We start from the raw sequence: 21,821 nt of genomic DNA on the forward strand, positions 1-21,821 counted from the left end.
TCAGTGTAAACTTTGTGAATTATTCTTTTTCTATGTGTTTGTGTGTGTGTTATTGGCACATTTGAGCTATTAAACATTAAAAACTTAAACTTTGTTTAGGCCTTTATACACAGTTGATTGGTTTTAGGTATATTTTATGTTGGATGGTCTGAAACTAAATGCTGCCATCTTGGTAAAGTGTCTTTTGAGTAGATGCTCGCTAACCATCTCATTAAACAATGTAAACCGTTAAAATAATAAGTGAAAGAAGCGAAGTCGCCCAGACCGTCGATACAGGGGATCGACATAGCAGGCGAAGTTCGTTTTCCCATGATGCAGCTGCGGTTCCTTTCTATCTCGCGCCTTTGCCGCGGAGCAGTCCATCTTGCCTCTTGCATCGCTGCAGTCATTCTGTGCCAGTGAGCCGTCTGTGTTGTTGTAGTAAATAATGGCGGCATCAGGAGGCGGATTATCATCTCCCTCTACTTTCGCGGGCTTGAGCACCCAAACTCCGGCCCGGGCTCGTTTCCCGGGGCGACCGTGCCCGGCTCGAAGCAGGTTGAAGCTGGAGAAACGCACCAGACGCGGAAGGCTGGGATCGGACAACGGGGAGCTGGCTTCTGGAGGGCCGAGGCCCGTCAACATCGGCCTCGCGTCGAGCGAGGACCCGTCCTTGTTGCGCCTGCTCGGGGTGGCGGAAAAGCACAGGCGGCAGAAAGATGCTGGGTTCGACTCGAGCAACAGTGAAGAGGTGAATAAGCTAACCATAGCATGTCAGCTAGATGGGTTACGATACGTTTCATTTGTCATTTAAGGCTGGTTTGTAAACATAATTCCATTTAAAACAAATAAATACTTTCTAAAAGTATTTATGCTAACGTACAGCTAGTTACCGGTAACTTAGCTTGCAAACCCCAACCCTAAACAGGCTTTGTAGCTAGCCGTATCCCCTGCAGGGTATGCTTAGCTTCATGGGGGAGGGGGGGAGGGGGGGCTTTCCAGTCCGATCTTTTCTACAGAAATGAGTAATTTGTTGTCCGTTTATTCTGTAACTGGTACTGTGAGTTAAAATAGTCATACACACAGAGAGAGAAGTGATTGTCCAGCTGTGTTGGTTTGCATGAAGAGGACATTAGGCTGAACTTAAGCGGCATGAAAACAACCGTGGAAACGTTGTGTTGTGGAAACCATCTATGTCTTGTGTATTTATCCTCTGGCACCTTTTGTGGCGTTCCCATTCTGTGCTGACATCCTCAGGCTGTTAACTTTGTCGTAGTTAAAACGTCGCTGTTGGAAAGTTGGGGACCACACTCTCCACGTTGCAGCTGTCAGCTGACTGCTTGGTGTTTTGAACGTCAGCTGAACGTGGAATACAACGGGAAGGCGTCCGGGTGTAAACTTAACGTAGCAGGCAGTACAATGAATTTGGATCGCGTAGTAAAACATCTTCCCCGGTAAAGCCACGAAAGCCTGTGTTTACAAACAACAATCATGACGCCCATCATCCACATCTCCATTTATTTGAGTGTTGTGTGAATTTTAGGTTGTTAAAGGTTAAAACATTTTGTGATTTAGAAATGTATGAGTTCCGTCTGTGTAAGAGCAGTGTACTCTGTTAATAGTCTATATGCTGCAGCAGAGGTTCAGCCAGCACAGTCATGTTGGTGCATATGCACTCAGACAAACAATGCGTTATTGAAAAGTTTTATCCAACCTGTAGGTATGTTAAATTGAACTCTCACTCGTGATTGTGAGAAAGTCACAGTATTTGGGTTGTGTAGCCAAATGTGACAGTTTTCCTCTGACTATTAAATGTTTACCATTAATAATACACAACAAATCCATTTCTGTAAATATCCAAAGTGTTTTGATTCATTGTTCCAAATGACAGATTAGTATGATGCTCATTGGACAGCTCTTGTCTCTTTGCACTTAGAATGTCAAGCTGCTGCCTGCTATAGTTAACGTTCTTTAAAAAGATTTGGTGGTGATGATAGTTACAAAATTCCTAGAGTCTCTCTAATCAGTTTTCACCTCTTTAACATATACAATAAACAATGACAAGCGGTAAATATGTACATTTAAGGAGCTGGAATCATTCATAATATTATAGTGACAATATAACACAGAGGATTTATCTCTTAGTATCGATAGATTATAGATATTATTTCTTCATAGAAGTCAATGTATAACATATCATTCCCTTCTAAGTTGGACTCGTTTTAGCACCAAACAGATGATATAATTTCAAATTGGATCTAAATATATTAAATTACATTTACATTCACATTTGTCCCACAGTAGTCGGACTTCACTGATGCAAACCCTTTTAACATGGACTGTATCAAAGTGACATGGCTCATGCTAAAGCTTGAAGTTGCTGCTCTGCTGGAGGAGCAAACGTCAATTAGTGTCTCACACTTGCTTCGTCTGCGATGCTATGGAATAGATGTGATTAGAAGAGTTTCATCTCTGATACATCCATGGAGTGCTTAAACTTTTCAGTATTAATAAGTAGCTGGTTAGTTGGAAGTCTGACTAAAATGACATGCGCAGATTGCTTGTGCACAGATGGAAAAATAGTTATTTCTCAAAGTTGTGTCATACATAAAAACACAATTCATTTTGTTTAATGTCTCAGCACAATACTGATGCAACAGTGGAGTAAGAGTGGAGAGCAGTGCTGGTGCTGAGACTTAGTTTTAATAGACCTTATAGCTGATAAATCAAGTGAGAAACTCAGAAGTAGGGGAAATTATTTTAAATATTCTTCATTGTATAGGAAACAACTTTAGTATTTTATACGATTATCTGTGTAGTTCAGGGTCTGCTTTGGGGATACTGCACACACCTTAGTTATGCTTTTAAAATGTTACCATGATATAAACAGGTGACACATTTCTTCTAGAGACCCAAGAAAAACATGCACACAGATGCTTTAGGTCTAATAAATTTCTGTCTGTTTTACAAAGAAATTGACTATTAAGTTTTTTTTGTTTTTTGTTTTTTTTCCCCCCCCTCTAGGAGGAAGATTTTACTGGATTTGGGACCACAACAGTTCGTCCACAGAAAACATCCTGCACAATTCCTCAGCCATCATTACGCAGCCAAACAAAGTCTCCTCAAATACCCCGCCATTCTCCTGGAAAAATGATACCAAATACCCAAAAACAGTCTCTGGTTGGGAAAATTGTACCGAGGTTTCCTAAAGAAGGTCATGGTGTCAATAAGATCCCAGAAAAAATCAAAGAAGTGTCCAAGGTTTTAATTAAACTGCCAGGCAAGCAGGAAGCTCTCGTTGCAAAACCCAAACATGAAGATGAAGGTAGACAGAGCACCACAAGTTCCATTGACATAATCAGTAAAACAAGAGGAACTGCAGACAGAGGCAGCATGCAAAGCCAAACAGCTGCAACCTCATCTGGTGGCAGCAAGCAAGATAAGCTGATGAGGTCTCTAACAGCAGTGAAAGGAAAGGACAAAGCTTTTGAAGTCAGAGAACAAGTCGAGGTGTCAGACGACTCAGACACAGACCAAGACCAGTTACAGAGGCCTGTGAAACAATTGAGGGGATTAAGACTTGGGCGAAGCAGACGCGCATCTCAAGCCATTGCGCTGTCATTTACATCGTTTCATAAAAGGCAGAGAAAGAAACTAGCCAAGGGAATGGGTGCCTCTCCTGAGGCTGGAGCTGAGGCTGGTGCACAAAGTGGGGAAGAGGCAGCAATGCCCCTCGAGTGTAAAGCCGCAGATGTGTCTCTGAAACGAACGCGCAGAAGACCACATAGATCTTTGTATGGATACCGAAGAAAGCCAACAAAAGCTATAAAAGGCACAAAATTAGGTCGGCGTAATCGAACTAAGCGGGTTTTTTACACATATGAACCTGAACCCATTGCCACATCATCGCATTATGGGAACAAGCATCCGCTTCAAAATATCAGTCTACCAGAAGGTGACCTGAGCTCGTTTTCTGAACAAGTCCAGCAGAGCTCTAACAGCTCACTTACTCCTGTAATGAGCGCACGGTCCTCACGTGTTATTAAAACTCCAAAGAGGTTCTTGGATGAGGAAATGATTCCCTTTCCAAAGGGTTCTTTGTCCACATGGTTGAAGAGTCAACAGAGAGAGGATGGAAAACCAAGCTCATCCCTATATGAGTCAGGTTATGATGGTAACTCTTTACCTTCAGACAGTCACACTTCATCTGCTTTCAGCAGCCCAAGTGCTGTGCCCCCAAAACCCAGTCCAGGCACGAGCCACCAAGAGATCTACAAGAATTTAAAGAAACTGACCATGAAACATGCAGAGAAAAAGAAAGGCGAGCCTGATTCTCAGGGGGAATATACACATCATAGTGAGAATTTGACTTCTCATGTCAGGAAGAGGAGGAGGTCAAAGCTCATGATGGAGGAGATGGACTCTCCTGGTGTTGTAAGGAAACTAGCTGTGGTAGTGAACGCTGATGTGGAAGCACCCTCTCAACTACCATTAGAAGATTTTGGCAACCAAAAAAAGGGTGATTTATTTTATTTATTTTTGTTCCTTGTGTAATGAAATATCTTTTCTTAATGATGCTGACCTGTAGTTAAGCATGGTTTGTTTTCAATGCAGTTTTGCTATATTTTAGCTTTAGTACAGAAATGTAAAAACCCACAATGCTTTAGAAAGTGTGTTTTCAGTAGATAGTCCTACCAAGGTTTTTGTGTGTCCAGTCTTACCAGAGTTGTTTTTTTTTTTAATGCTGGTTTGGTACAGATCAAACAGAAAGCATGACTGGGGACAATCAGGCATTAGAAATCAGTGGGCCCAGCCATCGAATTGGTCTCAGTGGAGCTAATAAAAGGATGCTTCACCTGCTGAAGAAAGCCAAAGTCCAGCTCATAAAGATTGACCAGCAGAAGCAGCTCAAGTTGTCACAGGTAAGCATCAAGGATAAAAATCTCTAGAAATTTCTTGGTTTTAAAAATACAAAGTTTAAAAAGGATTGTTTACTGTTTAAATGTGGTCAAGTGACTGCACATTGCTAGAAAACCACTAAGTGTAGTTAATGATAATTACTTGATCAAAATGAGAATGAGAGTTTTGTGAATTGAATATTTTGTTTTTGACATGGAAATCAAGTTCATCTGCTGGAAAGGAAGATGCAGGATGTCACCTTGGGAATCAGGGAATTCATGATGTTTAGTTCTGAAACTTTCCCCAGAGTTTTATTGACAAAACAATCAACTTTAAACACGATGCTTGACTTGATCACAGTGTTGCAAAATTGGGACATTTCTTCTTTAAAAAAAAAAAAAAACCTCTAGGGGACAATCCTATTGGCTAATTAATATCAGTGTACAATATTCACACTGGTTATCATTATTGGCCAAAATCTTCAGTAGATACATGGCATCACCCAAAATCACAACACAGAAAAGACATGATAGTGCAAATGTTCTTGTTATTGTTTGGTCTTTGTATAAGCCAACAGGAGGTGTCTCTGTGTTTGTTCTGCTTTTTGTTTTTTCGGAGTCACTGTGTCTTGGAAAGGTTAGGTAAATTAAGAAGTGCACGTTTAAGTGATCGATAGTGTCATCAACGACATCACACAACTGCCTTTGAAGCGTTTGCCTTTGAAGTTTGCCTAGTCAATTGTCAGGGAAGCAATGTTTTGTTTAAAGCTACTGGTGCTACAAGGTAGACCTATCGGTGCCAAAAGGTACAGCTATTGGTACTACAAGGTCGGTCGGTGGGGGGGCGGGGTTCCTCTACTACAACAAGGTAGTAAAGGAAGTTTGCTGTGGAGATAACACTGTTTCTTACTGTGTTCTATGGAATTATTTTGAGAAATGTTTTCTGTGGAAATACTTGGTTATCACATTAATTGTGGTAAGTGCAATTCAATTCATGTTCAATGTTTGTCATACACTGAACATGATAGGACTTTGCTTTGATGTTTTCTTTTTGACATAGATTTTTGCTTTCCTTGTACCTCACTAAAAGCGTCTGATAAATGTAAATGTAAAAATGTAATACAACGAAATCTGAAATGGGTCATTTTTGGACCACCGGGCTTACACAAGTAAGCCTGCCTCTACAGTCTTCTTATTATAGGCTAAACATTACCAGTAGGACTGCAAGTAACTTGTCTATATGTATAGAAAGGTTTAGTAAAATAATGATGTAATAATATTGTTAACAATTATGGAAACTCAGACATAAATGTTTTTTCCCTTCTCTGGACCAAATAGATGGTATCTGGAGAATCACAAGTGCCAGTAAGTGGAAGAAGAAGGAGGAGGAGGAGACACATTTCTCCCACAGATATTAGTCCTCAGGTAATGCAATCATTTGTTTTTTACGTGACTGTTTGAATGAACCCTAGCAGCATCAGTGTGCTGCATTTGTTGTAATGAGCTGTAGTTTGAGTCTTAGCTTTTCTTTTTATAATGTATTCAAGAGGATACATGCATCTGCTTATGGGAAAAACCTGTTAGAAACGGTTTAGAAACAATTTTCATTTAAGTAAATAGATTATTTATATCAATAGGTGTACCATGGACAAGAGATTGTTGTCAGCGTGATGTGAGACTAGATTTCGTAGTCATTGTCATTTGTGTGTCACATGATAAAACCATAATTTGTTTATATCCAAATATTTTCAAGTTCACAGTATATTTTTGTGTGTGTGTTTGGCTCCAGGAACAGCCTCTGGGTGGTCCAAGGATCAAACATGTCTGTCGAGCAGCAGCAGTGGCTTTAGGGCAACCCCGTGCAATGGTGCCAGATGATATTCCCAGACTCAGTGCTCTGCCACTTCACGAGAGAGAGGGCATAACCTTTTCTCCCATTGCAGAAGGTACAGTGCATCAGCATGTGCTGTTTTTAAGCAGCATGCAGAAACTAACTTTCTGTTGGCTTTACAGGGAGTAGGGGGACCATCTTAGTGCATTTTATTTTGCACTATTTGCAGTAATTTCAGTTAAGGTTTAATAAAAGCAAAGAGCTGATAGTTCACATTTTAGGTTAAGACCGAATTAAATTGTTTACAAGTTTAAATCAACTTATTTTCACAGTATGTACAAATTAACATTAAAAATAATTTATTTTTAATATAAAATAAACATAATTTGTATTTTATTTACAAAGACAAAGACTACTTCCCCTTTCCTGTAGAGCAACCAAGCAAGAAAACATATAAATACAGAAAGTATTACAGAGGGAATAAATTAAGTTTCTTACAGATATTGTTTGTGTGCTTATTCAACTGGTGTGTAACTTTGGTTCTTGCAACTAAGTAGAGATTTCAAACTAAAGAGGACTGAAACAATAATTATAGGACATAAAATGTCTTAAAATAATTCATTGAGTTTCCTGCTGCAAATTGTATCTACTTGTGTTTCTTTGCCTGCTGTCGACAGATGCTGGGAGAACTTGCATACATACATTAAAAAGTGGTTAATTCTGACTGGATTGCATGATGCTGTTCAGTCATTTTGTTTCAGTACAAAAGTAGTAAATAGTAAAAGAAATACAAAAGACATTTTGTAAAAGTGAATATTCTGTAATTTTATTCTTCATGTGTAAAATGCCCTTCCCAGTATATGTCTTGGTTACATTAAAAAAAACACATACATCGGCTTCACAAACATACTTTGGATAGTGTTATTCTGAAAACAAGACACAGATCTTTCTAATAACACTTGGAATCGTATTGCAAGTGTTATTTAAAAAAGAATTCACAGCATTTTGCAAAGCGTGGGGCATCAATCAAGTCTTGGTACTATGTAGTTGGAATTATCCTGGAGTAGTCAAGATTACCACCTTTGTTTACGCAAAATAGTGTCTATACTATGCTTTCAGGTAGGTTAACTGTCTTTAAAATGCTTATTTGCATTATCCAGTTTCAAATAATTTAATTTACTAGTTTATTTATTTATTTATTTAATTTTTTTGGCTATGCTGCTCTGCTACTGTATTGTAAATAAAAGAGTCACCAGCTAAAGTGTTGTTTCAAATTGGTATAGTTAGCTCTGCAGTTATTAAAACACATAAAAAAAATAACTCTTTATATAGACTATAGCTTTTGGCAAAACAAAACTGCTTTGTTAGCTCAGTGTAGTTTTAAATAATATTTTCCAGCAAAAAATATCTTTTGTCATACACAGATTAGCCACCGCTGTTGGAAAGCTATACCCAACACTGGTCGAGTGAGCATCACTCAGTATGAGGTGAGGAAGTCCTGTTTGACAATTAGACTCACTGCCCTTAATTTTGTTTCCTAATAAACACATCTAGTGCCTTTGGGGAAAAAATAACAAAAAACAGATACCTACACAACTTTATTCCAGATTTATAATTTATTCAAAATAAATCACCACCTATGAGTATCTTTCTCTGAGTTAAGTAGCTTGTGCCAGTTGGCATTGAAATAGTTTTCCATGGTAGATGCACAAGGTTGTAGAGGAGTTGTTTTCTTCTTCCAAATCTGCTGCTATGGATGTAAATCTAAAGAGGTCGGGCAGGGAGGTTTTCCTCCAGCAATGGATTTATTACAGACTCCTCAAGTGTTTTTCCAGTCACTTTATCGCAGAATGAATTTTAAATGTCCAACACTACAAGAAATTATTAGTATCCTGTAAGCTTGCTTGTTGGACACTAGTCCAGTAAAGGAGTATGAGTATGAGCACGTACAACCAGAGCTGTTTTTATTTACTCCTGCAGACTGAAAACCATGTTCAGACATCCAAAGATGTCGCCCCCACATTACATATAACTATGTTTTAAATGTTTTTAGTGGCTATTTTGCTCATCCTCTTTGTTTTTGCTTGCAGATATGGCAGACGATGACGATGAGATCTCTGATCAGGGCAGGGCTCAGTGGATTGTCTCTCAGGAACACATCTGGAGGAGGGGGAGAGGCCGCAAGTACAATAAGAGGAAGATGCTGAGCCGGTATGCACCTGGTGGTGTCCGTTCCCGGCGCTGTGGACGCTGCAAGGGCTGTTTGATAGAAGAGGACTGCGCAAAATGTATTAACTGCCTCGATAAGCCCAAGTTTGGGGGGCCCAACACCAAGCGACAGTGCTGCATGTAAGCTGAACCAATCCCATATTAAAATTGTGTTTTTGGAGACAGGATAGTAGGTAAACTAATTTTGCTGCGCAAGACTGTGTTGCATAGGCTTGTCTCAGACGTCGTGATCTTTTTATTTTTTGGAAATGTTTGAAAAGAATTTAGTTTTTCACTCAAAGAAGGCACAGAAGAGGAGTCTGGAGCATAAGCAATTCAACTTAATATGATTAAAAAAAAAAAATCAGTTGACACAGCTAAATTTCACTCTGTTTTTGGCCCCTAGATATAAGAAGTGTGAACGCATTGAGAAGGCAAAGATTGAACGCATAGTCAGACCAATAAAAGGTATGTTTCTCATTAGATGAACAAACATTTCTGGACATTTTAGTTTCCGTTTAACTGCACATCCAAGTATATTATCTTGGGTAAAATTATTGATAGAGCTCCTGTCTCTCAGTCCAGGCGAGGCGGTTCTTGAGCTCTGTGTCAAGCAATGACGATGCGAACTGGAGGTCTGTAGGTGGCGGCAAGAGATTGTCCTTGATGACATCTGAAGTCAGGAAACACTTTCTGCGTAAAAAAACACCGCGTTCCTACAGCAGCCTGCTTAAATCGGAATCTGAAGAAGAGGAAGAAGAGCAGAAGACTTACAAATCAACGGTCAAGCAAAAAATGGCTGCTGGGAGCAATCAAGGTAATTGAAGCTTTGTTTTCATTTTTGTGACTTTTTTACTTTATGCCACTGTTTTTACTGTGAGCTAACTCTAATGTCAAGGTTTTTATATACTCTGTTTGGTAACTTTGAACATAAAAAGACCACTTAAAATGCTGTGTATGAATGAATTATCAAAAAATACAATAGGAGCAGGTCAGAAACTGCCTTAATTGGCGACAACAGATCAGTTGACCGGATCAGTTACAAAGTCAGTTGGTGCACTGCCATATTCTCTTGACTCCACCTGTGGTTCACACCTGTGTTTTTTTTTTTTTTTATTATTATCTCATTTCTAATTTAGTGTCATTATGTTGAATTACGCATATGGTAGTTCTGTTTGATAGTTCTTCAGGTACACAGAGCTTTACACGCTAATTAAACCACACCTTTTTGTACATCTAACTATACTTTGCCCAGATATTGTTACAGGTATATGCTAGGCTGTACAAACCTATTCATACACACACCAATGGCAGTGAGCTATACCATAAGTTTTTTTGTTTTTCCCCCATGGTATTTTATTTATAAAGTTAAGATTTAGTTAAGGTTTATCAAATTAGGTTATTTCCAGGTTTTAAGCACCGATTTAAACCGGATAATATCATAAAGATTTGTAATCACATACAATATGCATATGTGTTAGCAGTGTAATTTTCCCAACACTTGGACAAAGTTAAGGTTTAAGAATGGTAACATTCATTTAAATTTTGAAATTCTTGTTCGTTTTGAAAGGATATTTGTTACCGAGTGTCATGAAGACAGTATTCTGTTTGGAACCCATCAAAGGATTTCAGAACTGTATCTCAAATCTGTTTGTCATCTTTTGGAGATCTTGTATCTCAAGATGGTGGCTCAGCGCTGGATGACCCTCCAACTGAATCAGTGAAGCATCGCAGACCGTTCACAAAGGGAGCTGGGAACAGACCCAGAGCATACAAGGTAAAAACGTCCAGCAGGTTTCCTTCTTTATCTCCAGTGTGCCACTTAGTCAAGCCTGGGTTAAATGGTATTTTTGGAAAATGTTTTTTTCCAGATGGGTCATGTTACACATGTATACAAAATACCCGTTTATTCCTTAAAAATATTTTCAACTTAAAATTACAGTGTGCAACAGTTTTCACAGTCCACTTTTCTTAATGTGGAGATATGGTATCAACACCTCCTGTGACACAGACTCATTGAACAGCAGTGGCAGCAGTCCAGATATATTTGCTTTTAAAATAATTTTGAGAAAGTCCTGCCCTATACACCAAGGCTATGACTGATTGTTTTGTACTATTTTTTTATTTTTTATTTAATGTAACTGAGTAATTACAGCTTACATGAAGGGTGTGTGGAGCATACTGGAGCATAATGATGAAAGCAAAGCTTTATTAGACCAGGGAAATGGAGAACTTGGTTCAGTCTCGTGTTAGTGCTAGCTTAAGTTGCACACTGTAGCTATAAAATAAGTGATATATTTACAGTTTAAATATATCGATTAAGGCAATAAATACACAAAAATTATTTCCAAATAATACTTTGCCCAGGTCTGTATCTTTACATTCTGTTTTTTCTTGTTTTAGTTAAATCTGCTGTGTTGGATATGAGTAATTCTAATAACCTTTTGATAATCTTCAAAATACACCTTGCTAATCTTTTGTTTATGACTTCAAAGTTTCTCCTTGTTTCCTCTCTGCATGTACATATCTTCGTGCTTTATAAATTAGATATAAGTAAGCTGTGTTCATGGTAAAATGCAGTCCATTTTTCTTTTTGCTAGAGGGACAACACACACTGGATGTTCATTTTGTACAGTACTGTACATACTACTATCCAGACTCTATATTTAGAAAAAATATATTGCAATTTTTTTTCTTTTCTAACTTTACAAATGTAGTAAACACTACTGCATTATGTACACATGCTTTACAGCTGCGTTGTTTTTGGTATTATTTTATCTGGGATCTTATATCTAGAGTGTGTTCAGAATATATTGCCCATTAACATAGTATTATTAGTATTATGAAATTTGGTATTTCAGTAATTTCAAAAACCTAACTTATGATAGTATTATAATAATCATTTCAGTTTTATTGAGCTTATGAGTACTTATGAGCTTAGGTATAATTAATTATCCATTAGTTTATCACTTTCTAACACAATTAATTTTAGTGTTGAAAGTGCGGATGTCATAATTGAAGCTAAGGACTATAGCATCATTGTTGGCTGTGCTTCCTGACTCTTCACTTCTCCTAATTCTAGCTGGCATTTTCTTTTGTACAGTTTTTAAATTCAATAATATAAACCATAGATATCAGACTTGTGCAAGGTCTACCATACCATACAACCATATGTCAGTTTTGCTCTTCCCCTGTCAAAGCTTTAGGCTCTGTTTGTTGGGTCATTATTTTTTTTATTACTTTTAAAAATCTGCATCACTTAAATCACCTACCATGCTTTATAAGTAAAATTGGATCTTTTAACATGGGACTCTTCATTATGCAGGAGATGTACTGCAGCTGTACACATTGTGCAGGGTAAATGAACAAATCCCTTTTCTGAAGAAAAACACTGTATTTTACCATAATATCTTTCTTTGTCTTGTCGACAGTGCAATATGCATTCTAAAATTTTACACCCTTTCAATCTGCACTTGCAGTGTATGTTTTTTATATATATATATATATATATATATATATATATATATATATATATATATATATATATATATATATATATATATATATATATATATATATATATATATATATATATATATATATATATATATATATATATATATATATATATATATATATATATATATATATATATATATATATATATATATAAAATCACCTCAAGACACCTCTTTGTGTTTATCTGCCCAATGAATTTACTAAATTCCTCTTTATCTTTGGCTAACACTTTTTTCTTAAGTCATGCTGCTCTTTCCTTCTTTCGTCACTTTGGCAGTGGCCATTTGTCGTCTCTGCATGTCACTAGTGATAGTGTGACTTTGGAACCTGTCTTGCTGGTTGGCTTAGGCAGTCCCCTCCTCCACAGGAAAAGGAGAACACGGAAGAGACGGAGCCCAGAGAAACCTTTCCTGAAACGAGCCCATCAAGGAGCCCAATGCTGAAGCTGCAGAAGCAGCTACAAATACACTTACACCGTCTGCCTGATTTTATTCTGCGGTCTGCTCTGTCTTTGCCGCTGCACTTGCCCCATTTTCTGGATCAGTTTCCGTTGAATTTGCACAAATGTATTTCAACATCATCTCAGCAACATCCTCAATCCATGCTGAATGCATCCCTAAAAAAGGGTTCGTCAAAGTTTTGTTTTCAGGGGCAGACTCCAGAGTCTGAGGTGCAACGCAGAGACATTTTGGCTGGCACATGCAGAGGTAACAAACATAAAACTGTGAAAGTTCCCCTTCAGACTGTTGATCCAGACACAGAGTTACAAGAGGAACAGGATGCCAAACAACAACATCAGCTTGAAGAGGAGGAGGATGCTACTTTAGAAGGGACAGTTCTGCAAAACTGTCCAACAACTTACCCACCCTGTGTCCTTCGTTCCCAGAATCCTGCAGAGTGTGCATCAGTGAACACCCTGACGGGATTAACTAATGGATTTCCCCAAAAGGGCGTGTTGCAGAACAAGTACAAGATCCGTGTGGACTTCAAGGTGAGATTTTGGCCTAATGTTGGACATTCTTTATACTACTACTTTCTGTATGTATATACATTTTATTGTGAATTGCTTTTCAGGAACAGTGTTACATTAACAACTTCACACTTTCTCTAGTAGTTTAATATTTAAAAGAAAAGAATTCTAGGCCTTTTTTTTTGTTTTTTTTTTACATTCCCTGGCAGTTGTAAAGTGAAAGGAATTAAACTGGTTTTCTCAGTTTCATTAAGAGACCATGGTGCAGGTGGACATCAGAGTAACGTCTGGAGTTTGATTCATATTTGACCCACACTTTACTGAAAGTAAAAGCACTTTGCTTTGTCATATTAAATAAAATCTTGTATGTAGCTTCAAACATAAACATTAAATACATTATAAAATAAAATTTGCAGCATCAAAAAAAGACTTTAATAGAATGTGTATATAATATTGTAAATGGTAAATGGACACTCTTTTATCCAAAGCGCTTTACAATGTTGATTTCCATTCACACACACTCACACACGGATGGTGGTGGCTGCCATGCAAGGTGCTCACATGACCCACCGAGAGCATCTTGGGGTTCAGTGTCTTGCCCAAGGACTCTTCAACATGTTGCCAGGACCGGTGATTGAACAACTGACCCTGTGGATGACATCCACAGCCGTCCTTATTGTAACATTTAGAAGGCTGTGCTGCTGGTAGCTATGTAGGTTAAGGAGCTCATGACGCTTCCTCGGATGTAAAAATAAAATAAAAAGACTGCTCACATACCTAATGCAACCTTATGCTTACCAGGAGGACTGCGCTGTTCAGAATGTATGGCTAATGGGTGGTCTTAGCGTCCTCACATCGGTCCCTACCACACCACAACCGGTGTGTCTTCTCTGTGCCAGTAAAGGACAACATGAGGTAATTCTGCTACTTAGCAGAGCCTGAGTACTCTAGTATGTTATAACATATAATAATGGTGTTCAGAGAAATATCGCTCTTGTTTTCACTTTACATTTTTACAGTTTTTAGTCTCCAAGCTGATGTTGGAAAATGTGTTGCTTTGCACTGCCATAATAATAACTTTTTTAGTTTGTAACTAACTGGTCTCCTTTTGTCTCCCACTTCCTTCAGATGATATTCTGCCAGATCTGCTGTGAGCCTTTCCACAGTTTCTGCCTCTCATCAGAGGAGCGACCCCAGAAGGAGAACAAGGAGAACTGGTGCTGCAGGCGCTGCAAATTCTGTCATGTGTGTGGGCGTAGAAGCAAGAGCACAAAGGTATGCAACCGAGGCACACACTCATAGCATGTACATATCTGTGATTTTTGAGTTATCCTCTGCTGATGGCAGAATAAAGCTGAGAAACCTGCAAAATGGGTGCTTACGTAACCCAGTTCTTTTAACAATGTACCTGTGTATACCTATGTGTCTTTTCTCTGCAGCCCGTGTTGCAGTGCAGGAGATGTCATACCTCCTACCATCCTTCATGCTTGGGACCAACATACCCCAAACCTATGAACTGCAGCATGCCCTGGGTAATTGCTTTAATTTTCACAGATATGTATAAGAAATGTAAATATGTTATAAAAATGAATATGTAACATGAAACATAAAATAAGACATAAAGGTGTTTTGAAATTGTAAAAACTAACACAGACACTTGATATACTTTACATTTTATGGCATTGTTATATTTGTGTAGGTATGCATGGCATGCATCAGATGCAAAAGCTGCGGTGTGACTCCTGGAAAAACCTGGGACTTGGCCTGGAACCACGAGCAGGATCTCTGTCCTGACTGCACTTCTCTTCACAAAAAAGGTACAAACTGAATTGCAGAGAGAGAGAGAACACTGTCTGTAGACTTAGTAGCCATATTTGTGGATGTTATGTAAACACAGGGTTCACTGGTTTTACCTCCCAGCCTTAATAGACAGTCATATGTTAACCAAACAAGTTCAGTTTGTATGGCCTTGCATAGTGTGCAAGTCCAAATATGGCATTACTGAAGGACAATATGAATACTAACTGATCTGCATTTACATCAGGTAATTTCTGCACAGTTTGCAACAAGTGCTATGACAATAGCAGCCAACGCACACAGATGATTCAGTGTTCACAGTGCAGCCACTGGATTCATTACAAATGTGAAGGACTCTCAGGTGAGTAACAATGTTTTCATCCATTCATTTTCAGGATCTGGATCCAAGAGCTCCACTCAAAACCAATGCATGTAATAGTGGTTTAAAATTGTGTTTTAATGTGTTGTGACCGTTCCTAAATTGGATTTAACCAACTAGCTTGTCTGATTTAGAAACAATTTTTAAGCATTGTAGTTTTCTTTGTCGTTATAGAGGAACTCTTTGGGTTGCTGTCAAGTCAACCAGAAGAAGTGGTTGTTATCTGTTCACCCTGTAGTCGGGACCAAAATGAACACAGCAGCTTTAAAGAGGAGCTGCAGGCCAGGCTGATGGCTGGGCTGCAGGAGGTGCTCACCAACCTTCTCTCCAACAACAGCATGCATCATCTCCTGATCTGTAAAGTGGTAAGAGCTACTCGCAGGTCATTAGAGTTCTGTTCAACCTACTTAAACGAGTTTGTAAAGGTGCTAGAAATCCTTTAAAATGCTTGAATTTTAATGTTGTGTTTTCAAGGCCTAAAATGTCCTTGAATTTTGAGTAAAGTGCTTGAAAATGCTTGAAACAGTAACTGTATGTCTTTCACAATGAATAGCAGTATGGCTGACTGGTTTTTTCGCTTAGTAGGGGTAAAAATAAACTAGTTTAAAATTTAAACTGTTACTCCTGGGTCTCCCTTTGTGCCTCTACATGTGACTGATTGGCTAGTCTGTTTTCATTTATGACCCTGCCCACCCCCAAGAGATTGAGTCGGATATGGCAAGCCTTTTTAACATCTAACAGTTTTCAGTTAAATATCCATACTTGCATTTCACACATATCAAGAGCAGCATTTTGACTAGTAAGAATGAACATCTAAGATATCTACAATTATTTTTCGACTAGTCACAAATCCTTTATGTACTGCAAATGAGGTCACTTGCGCTGTTTTAGCATTCATTGGAGTGACAGGATTCAAATTTCAGATACCTGAAATGTATTTATAACTGGTCAAAAATTTTATTTAAGATATCTGCAACTACATTTTGACTAGTCAGAATATTAAAGATATCTGTTAATTACATTTTGACTAGTCAGAATGTTCCATTGACTTCATTTGATATCCATTGGATATCTACAATCCAAGTCTGACTGGTAATGTGAATTACATTATGAATAGTCAACATTCAAAATACAGACATCTTGAATGACATTTTGAATAGTCTTAATTTCATTTAAAAATATTAATTTTAAAGGTGCCAATTTAATTTATCACCTTTACAAGATATCTTTTTGGATGTCTCAAACTAAGATTTAACCAGTTGAAATTCAATTGTAGCTATCTGAAAGTAAAATTATGATGTAACTGAAATGTATCTGTAATTACTTTTTAACTAGTCCGAAAAATATTGCAAATATCGAATATATGCTGATACGGCGCACTGATGTCTGTGATGCCATTCTGGAGATCTTAAATGATGTAATTTTGAATATGTAAATTGACACAATGTAATTAAAGATATCAAGAATTCACATTACAGATAGTCAGAATTGAATTGTAGATATCTTAAATTTGTTTTCATATTCACATCAATGCAACATTCTGACCATATCTTAAATTACAGTTTTGACTAGCAATCTATACATTGCAGACTTTGCAGAAAACTGAAAAGTTCAGCAAACATTATCCCACTGCATAACCAGCCAACTTATGGTTTACAGAGTAGGCTATAGCAAAGTGGAAAAAAAGGTTTTCACATTGTTTGCAATCAGCAGTTTTTTCTCAATCATTAATTTGGTTTCTCATTCATTTTAAATAGCATGGCCAAAACACTTCATTAACACTTACATGATGCACTCCAGTATGACTCCACCAACTATGATCTCAATGATACCAACATTGTAGAATTTTTCACATTAATGACAATTTCAACATAAAAAATACGAACAATCAACATTGTAAATGTAGAATTCATGGTGGTCATAACATTAGGCTTAATTGGTGTATAATGCAACTTTTTTCTTTACTTGGCACTAGTTTGTGTTGTTAATGCTGTTTTGTCACAGCAAGTTTTGCTTTGATTTGCACAATACAAAGACAAATGTTCCTACCTTTTTAAATTTTTTAATAACTAATTTTTTGAAAAATATTTGTCAAGTGTGTGCATCTTAATTTTTTTTCTGCTATTAAGAAATTTATTTTGTTTTTTTATAACATAATGCCATCTTTTTAATGATTTTAAAAGTGATAATAATTTTCTGTATTTATCTACTTTTGCAATATTTAATTTACCACAGCTGTAAAGTGCTGGAACAGCTTGAATGGTGCTTGAGTCTGACCTTTTAGAAGGTGTATGAACCCTGTTAGCTGTAATGAGTAAAAAATATATCTCAAGTTATCTTTTTATCCACATAATTTAACTTAATCGGGTAAATTTATATCTTTTCTTCAATCCAGAGCTATTTTTAATTTGGTGTGTTTGTGTTTCAGTGTCAGAAAACAAATGACTCAGGGTTTATGAGGGAATACCGATCAGTCTGTGATCTACAAGCCATGGAGAAGAAGTTTGAAGGGGGAGGTTACTCCTCAATAGTAAGAGTTTATTAATGTTGTTGTTATTGTCCATTTTCTGAATTCTGGGAACCAGTCATCACATTTGATCACACTGAAAGTAAGGAAAATAGTTAAAAATAGATGTGGTGTTTGTTTTCTTCTTCTTTTCTTCCCCTTTCCTCTCGCTCACCCAGAAAAATTTCCACGCTGACGTTGTTTCTGTGATGAGGAAGTGGATGAAGGAGGAGGAACTAGTCCCTGAAGAGCAAAGACCAACCAGTCAGGCCAGGGAACACTATGTCAAAGTGAGCTTCACTCTCCTTATCATTGATAAGATGAAGTATAGAGCTGAGTCACCAGACAAATCTAAAAATATAAAATTGTCCAACTCAAAGTTGTCCTTCACCGTGATTTTTTTTTTTCTCTTTTTTTTACTTAAACGTTTTACCTAAAAATGTTCTTTTTCCTTTGTATTTTAATCACAGTTGATGGAGCGGGTTTTTAGCTGGTTTCCTGCACACAGTCTAAAAAAGTGGGGCTCATTTGGTGAGGAATTTCCAAGGTAACTAACTTTATACCCAGGCGTGCTTTTTCATGCTTGTTTCAGACCTAATTGACCTAAGACCAGAAATACATCTGCATACAATTCATTCAGCGGTAATGGTGGATCTGTTGTGCCTCAGAGACCTTTAAATTATGAATCTTAACAGCAGGAGACAATTGGGTGATGCCACTTTATCAATATCATGTTTACTCTACTTTTTCACTTCAGTAAAAATGATTATGAGCACCTACAATGTTCCCATCATTTCCTTAAAATTATGTCTTGACACTCCCATGCTCTGCGTTCAGTCATATCTAACCCCCCTAACTGAATGATTGTTGGATGTAACTAGCTATGTCTTTGGTCCCAAAAGTTTCTTGGGTTATGCACACATTCAATTCAAGCATGAGCATTTGAGACATGTAAAAATGTTCAAAAAGGGAATTGATTCCTCAAAAGTTTAAATGTTTTCTTTATTATGAATATTCAAGCTTTAGTGCATAAATGAATTTTTAGGTAAATGCTCTCTCTACTGACAAAATGCAATTTTAGTCAGTTGTATGGCGTACAATTCGGACCCATGACAAAGCAGTAGATGGGTGCTTATCTCTAATATCCTCCATTTATCAGTTCTCTGTTTGACTGTTCCTTCACTCTGTAGTGGCATGCTTCCTGAGGCGGTCCTCCCACCATCTAAAGAACACAGCTATGCACAGTGGCTGGAGAGGACATACCAGCCTAAGGAGTCCAGAGGCCCACAGGCAGGGGAGACTGACTCTATGCTATCAGTTAGTGCAGAGGCATCTGGTGCGTCACACAGCCTCTCAATGCATTCACATGGTACGGAAACTAAAGGAGTCTGTTATATTAGTTATTACCTTTTCATGTGTAACAAATAGTTCTGTGCAGGTTTTACATTAAAAAAATAAAAAGAAGGACCTATGTTGTTTCAATGTGCTTTCTCAGATTAATAAATTAATTAAAGATATATTTGGTGCATCTTCTTGACAGATGTAAAAAGGGATGTGAAAACTACAGAAAATGAAGATATGAGGCAGTGTGCGCTATGCCAACAATGTGGAGACTCGGCTCCCAGTGTGAGTTGAGCTCTATTACTGGCCTTTACTTTTAAGTATTATTAATTATTTTTAAAATTCATGTTTGCTTTCCTAAATGAAATTTCCAAAACGAGTAGGCATGTAAATATTTCAATAAGAAATAATAGTTTCTAGTTTGAGTACTTTTCTAAATTTCTAAATTTTATCCATGTAGGATGCAGGACGGCTGCTGTACTTGGGACAGAATGAATGGGCCCATGTTAACTGCTGCCTTTGGTCTGCAGAGGTGTATGAAGAGAATAGTGCTCTTTTGCAAGTGCACACGGCTGTCTCAAGAGGGCGCCACCTGGTGAGTTACTGGAACTTCTAATTGAACGGTGATTTATGTACTCAGTACAATGTGTGAAAATCTACCTCAGATGTTATGTGATTACAGGGGCAATAGTTGCACGATGAACCTCTGTGAAAAGGGCCATGATAAAATTATATTTTTTATTTTTCGTCCTTTATTTTTCAGCGTTGTGATCGTTGTGGACAATCAGGAGCAACTGTGGGCTGCTGTCTCTCTACCTGCCAGAGTAATTTCCACTTCATGTGTGCTCGTGTGGAGAAGTGTGTGTTTCAGCAGGACAGGAAGATGTACTGCTACATACACAAGGATCTTGTTAGTGCAAAGGTATCAGCACAGATTTCCCCTAAGCCTATTTTATTTTCAGTTTCATTATAAACCATTTATTATCATCTTTCTGGTAGTTTCAACCTAAAAACTGAGAAATTATAACCATGTAAATGTAGAATTAATTACAGAGCTACTATATTGGATTGCATTAAATTGCACAGGTGGTTATAATGCTATGCCTGATCGGTGTAGTTATAAAATATAGTTTACCTTTTTGCCAGAGAGGACAAAAATGTTTACCCATTGAAACCTCACAGCTGTACCATACCCTTCTAGATGGTGTCTGGAAAAGGGTTTCAAGTCGTTCGGCGGGTATACGTGGACTTTGAGGGAATCAATCTCAAGAGAAAGTTTCTCACAGGCCTTGAACCGGAATCCATTAACATGACCATAGGTAAGAATAGATGGGTGCTGTTTGTTGTTGGTTCGAGCCACTTTCCTGTACAGCGTGTATCTCCATAAATGGATGAAAGTGAACTACTATACTGACTGACCTTAGAATGATGGGCTTGATTTATTTTATTTAATTTTTTGCAGGCTCACTGCAGATTCAGAAACTTGGTGTGTTGTCAGAGCTATCTTCTAATGGGAGGATGCTGTATCCTGTCGGCTATCAGTGAGTGGTCCTTGTTATTACACTTATTTTAGGGCTAGTTAAACATACACACTCAAATGTTTTAATAATTCTAATGAAGAGACACTTTAACATGAATGCATTCTTCCCTTCATTCTCTAGATGCTCTCGATTATATTGGAGCACTGTGGACCCCCGTAGGCGCTGTAAGTACACCTGTAAGGTGTCCGAAGTAAGCACGCCTCTCCCTGGTGAGGAACAAGATACTCGATGGGACATAGAGGAAAACCACACCATAGTCCATAGTCCAAATCATCACAGAGGTGAGCACAACCTTACTCTAATGTAAAAATAACTTTAATCTGTGCTGTGATTTAACTAACCCACAAAACAAAAATAAAAGCTTAAAACCATTAAAATGTCCTGTACAGCTGAGAGAACATCAAAGTTGAAGGATAAATTGTTAAACAGTTTTTGATAGAATATATATCAGAGCATCATTAGATACTGTGTCCTGCAATATGACCAGTTGCATAGTTTTTAGACTTTAATACCCTTCCCTCTTTTACAGATATGCAGTCCCCAGATCGTTTAGGCTCCTCACATAGCCTAATAAAGACTACTACTCCATCACCAAATTCTAAACCGCACAATACACCCGAATCCAAAAGTCCAGGTTACACACAAACCAGGAGACCTGCAGGAGGATCTTCTCGACCTCTTCCATCTCCAGGTACAGTAAATACTGTTTCAGAGGCCAATTTATTTATGGTTTTTAAATAAAAATGCAATTAAAATACATTTTGTTTTAACTAGTCTGTGTTGTCCAACCACTTCAAAAGGAAAAGAAGTGTTTACATGTTTTTGAAAATCCATATTAATATTATCCATATT

The 21,821-nt window shown here is 37.7% G+C and overlaps 1 protein-coding gene across 2 annotated transcripts in view; it reads left to right on the forward strand.

The window, feature by feature from the left end:
• Window positions 1-246: 246 nt before the first annotated feature.
• The window catches only part of kmt2ba (lysine (K)-specific methyltransferase 2Ba), a 28,330-nt gene continuing 6,755 nt past the window's right edge, over window positions 247-21,821 (forward strand). The window contains exons 1-27 of one of the 2 annotated variants that reach the window (XM_067498765.1): window positions 247-730; window positions 3,004-4,498; window positions 4,738-4,901; window positions 6,216-6,302; window positions 6,667-6,823; window positions 8,799-9,057; window positions 9,323-9,384; window positions 9,497-9,733; window positions 10,584-10,693; window positions 13,322-13,426; window positions 14,207-14,320; window positions 14,534-14,680; window positions 14,845-14,937; window positions 15,105-15,222; window positions 15,450-15,563; window positions 15,756-15,946; window positions 18,010-18,111; window positions 18,267-18,377; window positions 18,558-18,634; window positions 19,278-19,456; window positions 19,628-19,713; window positions 19,889-20,023; window positions 20,192-20,350; window positions 20,630-20,747; window positions 20,891-20,969; window positions 21,090-21,250; window positions 21,499-21,660. In XM_067498765.1, coding sequence (XP_067354866.1) covers window positions 428-730; window positions 3,004-4,498; window positions 4,738-4,901; window positions 6,216-6,302; window positions 6,667-6,823; window positions 8,799-9,057; window positions 9,323-9,384; window positions 9,497-9,733; window positions 10,584-10,693; window positions 13,322-13,426; window positions 14,207-14,320; window positions 14,534-14,680; window positions 14,845-14,937; window positions 15,105-15,222; window positions 15,450-15,563; window positions 15,756-15,946; window positions 18,010-18,111; window positions 18,267-18,377; window positions 18,558-18,634; window positions 19,278-19,456; window positions 19,628-19,713; window positions 19,889-20,023; window positions 20,192-20,350; window positions 20,630-20,747; window positions 20,891-20,969; window positions 21,090-21,250; window positions 21,499-21,660 — 5,125 coding nt within the window. In that variant the 5' untranslated portion in view covers window positions 247-427. The remainder of the gene's footprint in view (window positions 731-3,003; window positions 4,499-4,737; window positions 4,902-6,215; window positions 6,303-6,666; window positions 6,824-8,798; window positions 9,058-9,322; window positions 9,385-9,496; window positions 9,734-10,583; window positions 10,694-13,321; window positions 13,427-14,206; window positions 14,321-14,533; window positions 14,681-14,844; window positions 14,938-15,104; window positions 15,223-15,449; window positions 15,564-15,755; window positions 15,947-18,009; window positions 18,112-18,266; window positions 18,378-18,557; window positions 18,635-19,277; window positions 19,457-19,627; window positions 19,714-19,888; window positions 20,024-20,191; window positions 20,351-20,629; window positions 20,748-20,890; window positions 20,970-21,089; window positions 21,251-21,498; window positions 21,661-21,821) is intronic. The other variant, XM_067498773.1, reaches the window with a different exon arrangement.

Source organism: Channa argus, chromosome 1, assembly GCF_033026475.1.
Source record: "Channa argus isolate prfri chromosome 1, Channa argus male v1.0, whole genome shotgun sequence".
In the NCBI taxonomy this organism is placed as follows: domain Eukaryota; kingdom Metazoa; phylum Chordata; class Actinopteri; order Anabantiformes; family Channidae; genus Channa; species Channa argus.